The following is a 12,728-nucleotide window of genomic DNA, read 5'->3' on the forward strand; positions in this document are numbered from 1 at the left end:
TCCGAAGAGATACTGGTATCCACAGTGCCAGAGAAAGGCTGCAGGCAGCTATGGATAAGGATTATTCTGTCTCTGTGAGCTGAGGGCCCTGCTACTGTGTTTAGGGCAGTGGGTTACCTCTCGTGGGAGGTTGACTCACCTCACACACAGGGAAAGACTGCGATGAGGAAGAGTAGGAGAATGGAAAGAAGGATATCTGAGCTGGTCCTGAGTCCACCTGGCCATCCTTCCTACAGTCAGTTATGTGCCTGTGACACGACCCATCCACAGCTCACACTCACTTCCACCTATCCTTTCATGCATACCACATCTTAGACCTACCTGGGCCAGGAGGGAGGGCTCGAGGTGCTCCGCATAGCGCCAATCAGTCAGACACCGCAGCCGGGATCTCTCTATGTCCCTTAAGTCGGTTTCCTGGATATCAGTTTCTTCCGTCACCTAAAAAACATGACATGAAAAAAAGACATGTTGTTGCTATGGAATGGAAAGACGATGCAAACCGATAGCAGTCCAGCTGCGTTATTACTCAAAGGGCAGTGGATTAACTCAGGGGATGAAATACAGAAATATGGGATACATTCTGTTTTCAAACCTTAGGAAATAAACAAATAGGGTTAGGAGGCAAAGAGTGGGTGTCAGGGGTCATAGATGCAGACAAAATCTAAAATACTTCTGTTGTGATGAGAGAGTAAAACTTCAAGTGATTCCCTGTGTATTAGCAACCACAATCTTGAGCTTCCCATTAGTGGAATGAATCACAAAACTGCCTGAGGCTTTCCAGATTTCTGGCCTTTGGCCAGGCTGGATCAGGGATGAAATACATGGTGGGTCCAAGGGTGGGTGAAGGATAGAAAACTCAGAACCTGCTCCTTGGGAGTCAGACACAGGACTTCTCCTTCACCATCAAATGGAGAAATGAAGGCGGCTCCCATCGTCCAGTCTTCACTGGCTCCTGCGGCAGGAGCGATGATGTGTGAGGGTGGAGTGGGGAGGTGGGCCATTGCAACAGTACTTACCGGTTGGCCAGTACCTTCGGATCGGTCCTCGATTCTGCTGGATTTTGGCAGTGGATTATTGCCTGTAATTTACAATGTTCTAAGAGTAGAGGTGGCTTATTGTCAGATGCTAGGCATGGGGGATGCTTCCATTGTGGCATTGCTAGTCCGGGGGTTTGGAAGCAGCGAATGATGACTGTGTGGGGATGAGGGGCCTGAGAGCAGTGGTGGCTCCTATGCTATAGCGGAGGAGCGTCCCCCCACTGCTTTCAAGCGTTTGCGGGCGGGCGAGGCTGCATTGCTAACGGAGCAGGTGAGGAGTGGTTTGCCCACTCCTAAGTGCGCAATGACTGGTCGGCCTTCTGGGGCCGCCCAAACCAGTCAAGCACACTTTCCCACTTCACCATGCAGGCTGCATTACAGCCTGCATGGGTATCATGCCCACCCCCAAGCCCCTAGCTGAGCGCAGTGTCAAGGTGCTCAGACCAATCACAGCTCTGCATTGCAGTGTTGTGATTGGCTCAGGGGAGGAAGTCTGGCTGCCTGCTTTCTGGTCCTGAAGTCAGGGCAGGAGCAGAGATACGTGACCCGGCGGTGGCAAGGTGAGTGATTTAAAAAAAATGTTTTTTTAATTGTGCTCTCTCACACAATCATGACCCCCGCAACCCTCTACCCTGTGACCCCCCGCACCTGCCCCCTACCCGTGAGCCATGCCGGCGGCAACAGCTTGAGAGTAAAGTGAGGGGTAGAGTTACTTGGAATACACTTGGGGATATTTCACACACTGCAGTGGGCTACTGGTCACAGATATTACTGCCTTCCCAGGTGAAACCAGTAGTGTTTGAGGTCGAACAACGCAAACACAAGGAGATGATGGACGGAGCGCTGAAACTTTTCAGACACTCACCCCCAGTCACAGATCGGGGTTGAATCCATCATCATTCTTTAGCTCACTTCACCACCTCAGTTCAGACCCAGCTATATGCAAATCAGTCTTGACCCTGTGCCTCATGAGAACAGTCCAGTCAGTGCTTTAAATGGGAAAAAATAAGTGCAGGTACTCATTAATATGAGCTAGAGGTGTCATGAGGGGGCGGGGCTAAGGGCAAGACATGATGAAACTTAACAACTTCTATATTAGTTGCAGCACATACCAAAACACATGAGAAATGTGTTCATATAAACAAAGCAGTTTAACTCATTACACAAAATGAAAAGGAAATGCGATAATATGTTAACATTTTCTTTTTTTGCAATAGTTGCACCTTCTTAATGTCATACTGTTAATTGCTGTTTGACCCAATACTATATATTTTTGAGCACGCGAGTAGGAAGACTGAAAATACCCCCACTTCGCACCAAAGCTCTTATGGCACGAAACAAATGAACCAACTCATCACGACCCTCCGCAGAAGATATCTCTTGTCTCTTCCATCAATCTATCCATTCATCCTTTCATTTACCTGCTGATGTCCACCATTTAACCTTTACATGCTATCGTCTATTCAGTCTTTCATCAATCGTTCAGTTTTTCACCGTTCCGTCTATCCACCCTTCATATCTAATCCTATCCATCCATCCATCTCCAAACCGGTCCATTCATCCTTTCACTCATCCATCTCTTTATCCACCCTTTCCCTCATCCATCAATCCTTACGTTCATCCATCCATCAACCCTTTCACTCCTTTATTCCATCCACCCTTTCACTCAATCCCTCCTTTCACTCATCCATCTTTTCATCCATCCTCCCTCCCTTTCATTCATCCAGCCAATCTTTCACTTATCCACCCATCATCCGCCCATTTAGCCAATCATCCACCCTCTTTCACCCATGCATGCTTTCACTCATCCATCCATCTATTCATCCATCCATCCATCTATACATCCACCCTTGCTCACTCATACATCCACTCACTCATCCACTCACCCATCAACCCACCAACCCTCCCTTTTACGTTATTTATGAATTTTTGTCACCGATCAGACACGTACAAACAAAGTGCCACACATTTTCTGTAAAATACCTCCTGAGAGTGTCTTTATTCTCTCTTTCACTTTTCTCTTACAAAAACAGGCATCCAAATGCAGGCAAACACACAAACATAAGCAGACACACAAAAGACTCGGGTATGATAAAAGCCATGTTATACTCTTCACCTACCAGGGCTTTTTGAATTACCATCAGGGCCGGACTGGCCGTAGCCTGACTGCCACTGCCAGGGGACTGCCATGATTCCTGTGTGTGCACAAATGCACAGGATAGTGTGAATGTGATTGACAGTGAAAAGAGGACGTTCTCCCACGAGGAAAATCACACCCTCCCGCACTCCGCTGTAGCTCTTTTAATAATAATTCTTTCAATCACAGTTTTGGCCAATTTGTATTTAATTCTGTAACAGATTTCATTTAAATCATCCTGTGGTTCTGCAGCACTAATGTTGACTTCACATTGTACTTAGCATACATCTTCACATTGTACTTAGCATACATCTTCACATTGTACTTCGCATACATCTTCACATTGTACTTAGCAGACATCTTCACATTGTACTTAGCATACATCCCCACATTGTACTTAGCATACATCTTCACATTGTACTTAGCAGACATCTTCACATTGTACTTAGCATACATCCCCACATTGTACTTAGCATACATCTTCACACTGTACTTAGCATACATCTTCACGTTGTACTTAGCATACATCTTCACATTGTACTTAGCAGACATCTTCACATTGTACTTAGCACACTTCTTCACATTGTACTTAGCACACTTCTTCACATTGTACTTAGCATACATCTTCACATTGTACTTAGCACACTTCTTCACATTGTACTTAGCACACTTCTTCACATTGTACTTAGCAGACTTCTTCACGTTGTACTTATACTTAGCACACATCTTCACATTGTACTTAGCAAACATCTTCACATTGTACTTAGCATACATCTTCACAATGTACTTAGCACACTTCTTCACATTGTACTTAGCATACATCTTCACGTTGTACTTAGCACACATCTTCGCATTGTACTTACTTAGCGTTGTACTTCGCATACATCTTCACATTGTACTTCACATACATCTTCACATTGTACTTCGCATACATCTTCACGTTGTACTTCGCATACATCTTCACATTGTACTTCGCACACTTCACATTGTACTTAGCACACTTCTTCACATTGTACTTAGCACACATCTTCACATTGTACTTAGCACACATCTTCACATTGTACTTAGCATACATCTTCACATTGTACTTGGCATACATCTTCACATTGTACTTGGCATACATCTTCACATTGTACTTAGCAAACATCTCCACATTGTACTTAGCACACAACTTCACATTGTACTTAGCACACTTCTTCACATTGTACTTAGCACACATCTTCACATTGTACTTAGCACACATCTTCACATTGTACTTAGCACACTTCTTCACATTGTACTTAGCACACTTCTTCACATTGTACTTAGCACACTTCTTCACATTGTACTTAGCACACATCTTCACATTGTACTTAGCACACATCTTCACATTGCTTTAGCACAAACCCCGCTTCCAAAATCAAGAATATCACTCTTTGTAATCCAAGCGCTTGATACCAACGTGTGTATAAACTCATTCAAAAAAACAAAGTACAACGATGTACTGCTCCAGTAACACCTAGTTACCGTTAAACAATGGCGCCTTAATGTCACAATCATGGGTTCAAGTTCCTGACCACGTGAGATGACGTTCATAATACGAGCGGGTCAGCAGCCCCAAGGGTGACTGTAGAAAAATAACAGGTGTCTGGTAGAAGAATGTGCCCCGTAAGAATGAAAGCGCATCTGCTTAATTGTGATACCGAACTTAAATAAGTGCTCCTGACATATATCAGAATCCAAGTGAATGAGAACCCGGTGCAACCCGGAAGTTAATAAAGTGAACCCCGCTTCACCTAAAATAGAAGAGGTCCGCAATGCCGGGACGTGGTGTCAATTACATGGAATAAAAGAACGTGTAACGTGACGAAGAATTGAAAGGAAACAAAAAATTGAAAATGTAAATGTGAGTCACTGTCTCCAGTGTACAATAACTGTGAATGGAAACCACGTCAGTAAGACGCGTACTGTGGGTCGAAATCAGGCAAGGAATACCCACTGGCACCTTAAACATAAGGACAGGAACAACTTCATGCATTAAGCTTGTTTATACTTAAAGGTGTGCGATCGCAACCTTCATTTTTGCAATGTGATTGACAGCACAGGGTCTGAACAGACCCTGCTCCATCAAACACATCATAGCGTGATGGCGAGCACCCGGACATTATTCAAAGGAGCCCTGCTGAATAGCTCAGCAGAGGCTCAGATCGGGGCTACAGAAGCGGCGCCTTGGCTGCCAGAGACACGTTCCACTCCTGCTCACCAGCACAGCCAATGAGCCTACCTTTTCATGAGTACCGGTACTCTCCAGGCCAGTAGAGAAGTGCCGGTACACAGAGTGATAATTCTAAGAAGTGCCGGTACTCAGTACTGGAGAGTACCGGCCCATTTAAAGCACCCAGCCCGAACTGCCAAGCCAGGTCTAACCTGAACCGGAAACAAGCATCCTGGGACCGCTTTCAGGGTAACACCCCTCTTCAGCCAGGCTATCTTGAATCCAGTGGCAAAGTGAACAAGGAACCCACATCTGGGCATACCCTGCCAACTTATGGTGAACAAAGCAAACACAAGGAGATGATGGACGGAGCGCTGAAACTTTTCAGACACTCACCCCCACTTACAGATCGGGGATGAATCCATCATCATTCTTTAGCTCACTTCGCCACCTCAGGTCAGAACCAGCTATATGCAAATCAGTCTTGACCCTGTGCCTGTTTTAGGTCTTCATGTTCCATTTTCTGATATACTTTAAGTGTTCCCTCGTCTAATTTGTATATGTGACAATTCTTAAGAGATTTGCCTTTAAGTTCTTTCACAGGGGGTGTAAGAACCATTTCTAACCCTCTTTCATCAATTCATAACAGATAAAGGGCCCTATTTACAGTAGGTGGACGGGATACTTTATCTCAAACATAATGGAGTGCCCTGCCCACCAAACCTTGATCAGCGCACCTCATTTGGAGATGGGTAGACCTTAAGTGTTCCATCAGCAGAACCCCCATGGGCTCCATCGATGGAATACTTCCTCTAACAACCTGACGGAGATGGGGCCGCTGGAAGAATGATAGTACACCATCCGTCCTAGCAGTAGCCCTCATCCTTCTCGACCTTTCAGCAGCCTTCGACACAGTCTCTCGCCGCACCCTAACACACAGACTTCACCACGCAGGGATCCGGCACAAGGCCCTCAACTGGATCCGCTCATTCCTCTCTGGCGGACCACAGCGGGTCAGACTTCCTCCCTTCCTCTCGGACCCCACACCGACCACCTGCGTAGTCCCCCAAGGATCCTCCCTCAGCCCCACGTTGTTCAACATCTACATGGCTCCGCTCGCCCCCATTGTCAGAACCCACGGACTCATCATTGTTTCATACGCAGACGAAACCCAACTCATCCTCTCTCTATCCCAACAAACCCAACGCAGCCAAACACAACTTTCAAGAAGGCATGATAGAAGTTGCCAAATGGATGAAGAGCAGCCGTCTACAACTCAACATGGACACAACAGAAGTACTCATCATGAGCCCACACCCTGATGCCTGGAACGATACCTGGTGGCCCCCTGCCCTCAGGAGCCCGCCCACCCCAATGAACCACGCACACACCCTTGGAATCATCCTGGACTCCGAACTCAAAATGGACCACCAGATCAACTCCGTCGCATCCTCCTACTTCCACACCATCCGCTTTCTACGCAAGACCTTCAAATGGATCCCCCTCGAACACAGAAAGACCGTCACACACGCCCTCGGCACCAGCAGACTTGACTACGGCAACGCACTCTATGCTGGAATCAACAAAAACCTCACCCGCAAACTTCAAATCATCCAGAACGCCGCCGCCAGACTAATCCTCAACCTGCCCACGACACAGCCACATCACCCAGCACCTGCGCACACTCCACTGGCTCCCCATTGATTCTCACCCATGCACACAAAGCCCTCCAGAACATCTGACCAGCATACCTGAATAGCAGACTCACATTCCACGCACCCCAAAGGACCCTACGATCAGCCCAGCTCTCCCACGCCATGGTCCCTCGCACCAGGAAGTCCAGATTGGGAGGCTACTCCTTCTCCTTCCTTGCGGCCAGAGCCTGGAATGCCTTACCACTCCACCGCAGACAGAAGACATCTCTCCCCAACTTCACGAGGGACCTCAAAACATGGCTCTTCGATAGACCTTCCCTTGATGGACAGGACCCTGCCCCTTCCCCCCCCCCCCCCCCTTCCCCTCCCCCCTCAGCGCCATGGGACCCGTACGGGCGAGTAGTCACGCTCAACAAACCCATGACTGATTGATTGAGGTCCTGACCAAAGCATCTAACACACCTTTCACTCTGCACACATAGTCCAACACCATTGTAAACTAGATGAAGGCCACCTAAAGCTTCTACAAACTCATATGACTGTCCACAAATTATTGGAGTTCCGAGACCACAGGCTGCTTGTTGAAGAGATGTACCTTCACAAGACCCCTCCACCACCAAAACCAACTTCCACAGATGTATGATGAACGCCGCCAAATGGATGAAGAACAACTGTCTCAAGCTAAACACTGACAAGATGAAAGTCCTCATCTTTGGGAACAACACCTCCCCATGGAGCGACACTTGGTGGCCTGCTAAAGTCGTCTCTCCACCTCCACTGCCTTCGAAGAGACCATGCCCGCAATCTTGGCATCATCCTGGACAGCAAGCTATCTACGTAGAAACAGATAAATGCAGTCTTGTCCGCCTGCTTTCACACCGTATGCATGCTCCATACGATTTTCAAGTGGCTCTCAATCAACAGCAGAAGGACTGTCAATCAAGCCCTTGTCACCAGCAGGCTGGACTATGGTAACATTCTACGTAGGAATCACTGCACGACTCAAAGAGACTACAAGCAATACAAAACGCACCAGCTGTGAGAAGTTGGCCTGGTATATGCTGTCCACTAGTTCTAGTGGGAACCTTGTATCAGTCCAAACAACCCCTTATGTTGATAGGTTAAAGACAACCTTTATTGAAAGCTACCCTAGTGGTAGCTGTGGAGAGCAGCCTTCAGGTTAAGTCTTGAAGGAGTGTAAAGCATCTTGGTTTACCAGATTATAACCTCTTGAATAACTCAATGAAAGGAGAACCACACAAGGTGTATATATATAAAATATATGTATTTATTTCTAAACACTCTCTACTAACATCTTTATGAGATTAGAAAGCAAGGAACACAGTATTACAATTCTAAAACGACAGTAAATAGCAGATTATACAATGGGCCCCAGGGGGAGACCAAACCATATATTAAGAAAGTAGTATAAGAACCATGACTTGACTAGATACATTATCTAGAGCACGTAGAATCGCTGGGACCCCAAGGAACCACCCAAGGTAATGACACAGGGGACCCACAGGAGACGCGTGCAGTGTGAGAACACAGCCGCGAGCTCCGTACAATCATATGGGAAAGTCGTGTTTGGAATTTTAGAGTTTAAGGACACTTAAGAGAGGACTTGGACCAAACCCTTTTAGACTTAGCAGGTTCTAAGGCCAGCACCCACGGGAGCACCGGAGTACTCGTGTTACCTAACCCAGGGAAGCCGGGTGCATAGGTGTCAAATGGTGTCGGGAATCTTGTCTGTCTTCAATGGAGAGTTGCGGCAAAGTGCTGCTGCCATGGAAAGGAGAAGTGTCCAGTGTGATCCAAGCCTGGATCGAAGATGTGAAGAACCTGAAAGCAGAGGGGACAGAGTCTGGGTCACTTGCCAGTAACCAGGGGAACGATAGACAAATGCCCACCGATGTTGGGTGTTTCAGGTGCGATGAGGTGAAGCTTGACTCCACTGCCACGGAGACCAGGAAGCGTCGATGACAACCACAGTCTGCAGGTGAGCTGTCCCACAAAGGATGTCGAGAGCTGGGGGGTCGGTGTCCGGATTGAAGACCAACAAGCCTTGGCAATGGCAATCCACACAGTGAGAGTAAAATGGCTTCAGTGTGGACCAGCAAGGTCCTGTGGACTCCCCAGGCGATGAAGAGTCAGGGCACGTCTGGAGCAACCAGGTAAGCCCATTGAAAGTCAAAGTACCCTTCTCAGGGACCCACAAGTCGACGGAAAAGGGATCGCGAAGGGACCTTGAGAGGAATTACTAGATACCAGCCCACGGGTCACTCAAGGAGTGTAGGCCAGCAATCTTCGGAGGAATCACTGCTCGGGGTCAGGACTACAAGTAGCCCAAAGCACAGCCTCAGGGATTGCCAAGAAGCATATGCTGCTGCAAATGTGCATGGTGTCCAGTTGTGAGAAGTTGGCCTGGTATATGCTGTCCACTAGTTATAGTGGGCACCTTGTATCAGTCCAAACAACCCCTTATGGTGATAGGTTAAAGACAACCTTTATTGAAAGCTACCCTAGTGGTAGCTGTGGAGAGCAGCCTTCAGGTTAAGTCTTGAAGGAGTGTAAAGCATCTTGGTTTACCAGATTATAACCTCTTGAATAACTCAATGAAAGGAGAAAAACACAAGGTGTATATATATAAAATATATGTATTTATTTCTAAACACTCTCTACTAACATCTTTATGAGATTAGAAAGCAAGGCACACAGTATTACAATTCTAAAACGACAGTAAATAGCAGATTATACAATGGGCCCCAGGGGGAGACCAAACCATATATTAAGAAAGTAGTATAAGAACCATGACTTGACTAGATACATTATCTAGAGCACGTAGAATCGCTGGGACCCCAAGGAACCACCCAAGGTAATGACACAGGGGACCCACGGGAGACGCGTGCAGTGTGAGAACACAGCCGCGAGCTCCGTACAATCATATGGGAAAGTCGTGTTTGGAATTTTAGAGTTTAAGGACACTTAAGAGAGGACTTGGACCAAACCCTTTTAGACTTAGCAGGTTCTAAGGCCAGCACCCACGGGAGCACCGGAGTACTCGTGTTACCTAACCCAGGGAAGCCGGGTGCATAGGTGTCAAATGGTGTCGGGAATCTTGTCTGTCTTCAATGGAGAGTTGCGGCAAAGTGCTGCTGCCATGGAAAGGAGAAGTGTCCAGTGTGATCCAAGCCTGGATCGAAGATGTGAAGAACCTGAAAGCAGAGGGGACAGAGTCTAGGTCACTTGCCAGTGACCAGGGGCACGATAGACAAATGCCCACCGATGTTGGGTGTTTCAGGTGCGATGAGGTGAAGCTTGACTCCACTGCCACGGAGACCAGGAAGCGTCGATGACAACCACAGTCTGCAGGTGAGCTGTCCCACAAAGGATGTCGAGAGCTGGGGGGTGGGTGTCCGGATTGAAGACCAACAAGCCTTGGCAATGGCAATCCACACAGTGAGAGTAAAATGGCTTCAGTGTGGACCAGCAAGGTCCTGTGGACTCCCCAGGCGATGAAGAGTCAGGGCACGTCTGGAGCAACCAGGTAAGCCCATTGAAAGTCAAAGTACCCTTCTCAGGGACCCACAAGTCGATGGAAAAGGGATCGCGAAGGGACCTTGAGAGGAATTACTAGATACCAGCCCACGGGTCACTCGAGGAGTGTAGGCCAGCAATCTTCGGAGGAATCACTGCTCGGGGTCAGGACTACAAGTAGCCCAAAGCACAGCCTCAGGGATTGCCAAGAAGCATATGCTGCTGCAAATGTGCATGGTGTTCAGGGGTTCGGGTTGCATGCTCCCCACAAGGGCTTTGGATCTCAGAGTTGCTGAGAGCCCGAATCGGCCTCGGGGAACCTTGGAAACCCACCTCCTGTGTTGCAAAGTCTTCGGAGTCCTTCGGGAGCTGCGTAGATGCAAACCGGACGGATGCGTCTTTGGTGCCTGCCTTGCAGGGGAGTAACTCCTTTACTCCAAGGGAGATTCTTCGGTCATCCAACGCCGTGTAGATAGTAGAAGTTCTGGGATTCTGTAGCAGAGTTTCGTCCAGGTAAATCTAAAGTCCTATAGTCAGGGGTTCCTACTTCATACCCAAGGAAGGGGTGGGACAAACTCTGGGGACCCACCTATGGGAGGGTCAGGACAGAGGGGTGGCTGCATCCATGTGTGCCCCCAGTGCAGACATCAAAGCACTCTTGGAGTGCACCCACCCAGCCCCAATACACTAAAGCCTGTCTGGGAGGTGGTGACACCTCCCTGTGACAGGAAACCTATTGTCCAGGCCTCCCCTGCCGGAGTTTCATCCAGCAGCAGGAGGGCAGACCCGTGTCTGTGGCTGGCAGCATCCATTTTGTGATGCCAGTGTTCTGTTAAGCTGGTACCGGGTGTACCGGTGAAGTCATGGTTCTCCCTCTAGTAGGGTGGAATCATACCTCCCACACCAGTTACTGGTGTGGGAGGTATGATTCCAAGGTGTTTGCAGCCATCCCAAAGTTAGCATTTACTGTTTGGTTATAATGCACTTAAGAGTATATGGTTTGGCTGCATCACAATCAACCCCAGAATAAAGGTTCCGAAGGCTGCAGAGGGGCTCTGCTCATGCAGGGGCACCCTCTCACATAAAACCCAGCACCCTGCCTTCAGGATTGATAAGGCCTGCCATAGGGGTGAATGATAGGTTTATATGTGCAGTGATATGGATAGATATAGGGAACCTATATCTGAGTAAGCGGTGCATGCTCCACCTTACACAGCCTGCAGTAGCAGACCTGTTGTGTCATTTTAACCCCTTCGACGCTTGTGACGGAGCGGTTCCGTCACGTGCGTCTGTTGCGCTGTGCGCATGACGGAACCGCTCCGTCATGGCCCCGCCCGCGCACGGAATCTTCAGCGCGGCGCGGAAATCCGCGCCGCGCTGAAGGGGTTAAATGGCTTCCCAGGGGTGGCACAATACATGCTGCAGCCCCTGGTAGGCCTCTGGGGTACCTATGCCCTGGGTACATAGTATACCATGTACTAGGGACTTATGAGGGTACCCCAGAATCCAATCTGGAGTGTACGTAAAGTACATGGAATCCATTTAGAGGGGAAGCAGCTAGGCTGGGGCCCTGAATAGCAGGGTCCCAGCCAGACTAAAGTCGAAAATCAGCAAAAAGTGGGGGTAATCATAAGAAATAGATCCTACTCTCCTACACAACCCCCCCCCCAAACATAAGGACATTAAACTAACCTTGACCAGTTGAGCCTTCATGTTCTAAGCGGAAATATCTGGAGAGTCCATCTACATTGGCATGGTTACTCCCAGGTCTATGTTCCACTGTATAGTCCAGCCCCTGTAGGGAAATGGACCACCTTAAAAGTTTGGGGTTTCACCCTTCATCTGTTTTAGCCATAAGAGGGGCTTATGGTCTGTCTGAACAATGAAGTGAGTGCCAAACAAGAATGGACTCAACTTCTTCAGAGCCCAAACCACAGCAAAGGCTTCCCTCTCAATAGCTGACCAACGTTTCTCTCTGGGGGTCAGCCTTCTGCTAATAAAAGCTACTGGCTGATCCTGGCCCTCATCATTCAATTGTGATAACACAGCCCCTACACCCAACTCAGATGCATTTGTTTGGAAAATTAATTCTTTGGAGTAGTTAGGACTTTGCAGAATGGGAGCAGTGCACATGGCCTGCTTCAGGTCATCAAATGCCTTTTGACAGC

The 12,728-nt window shown here is 48.0% G+C and overlaps 1 protein-coding gene across 1 annotated transcript in view; it reads right to left on the reverse strand.

Annotated features, from left to right (window-relative positions):
- The window catches only part of SPAG17 (sperm associated antigen 17), a 1,802,643-nt gene that overhangs the window by 940,565 nt on the left and 849,350 nt on the right, over positions 1-12,728 (reverse strand). The window contains exon 18 of the mRNA XM_085620708.1: positions 322-438. Within this exon, the coding sequence (XP_085476834.1) occupies positions 322-438 (117 nt within the window). The remainder of the gene's footprint in view (positions 1-321; positions 439-12,728) is intronic.

This window comes from Triturus cristatus, chromosome 8 (genome assembly GCF_964204655.1).
Source record: "Triturus cristatus chromosome 8, aTriCri1.1, whole genome shotgun sequence".
Lineage (NCBI taxonomy): Eukaryota > Metazoa > Chordata > Amphibia > Caudata > Salamandridae > Triturus > Triturus cristatus.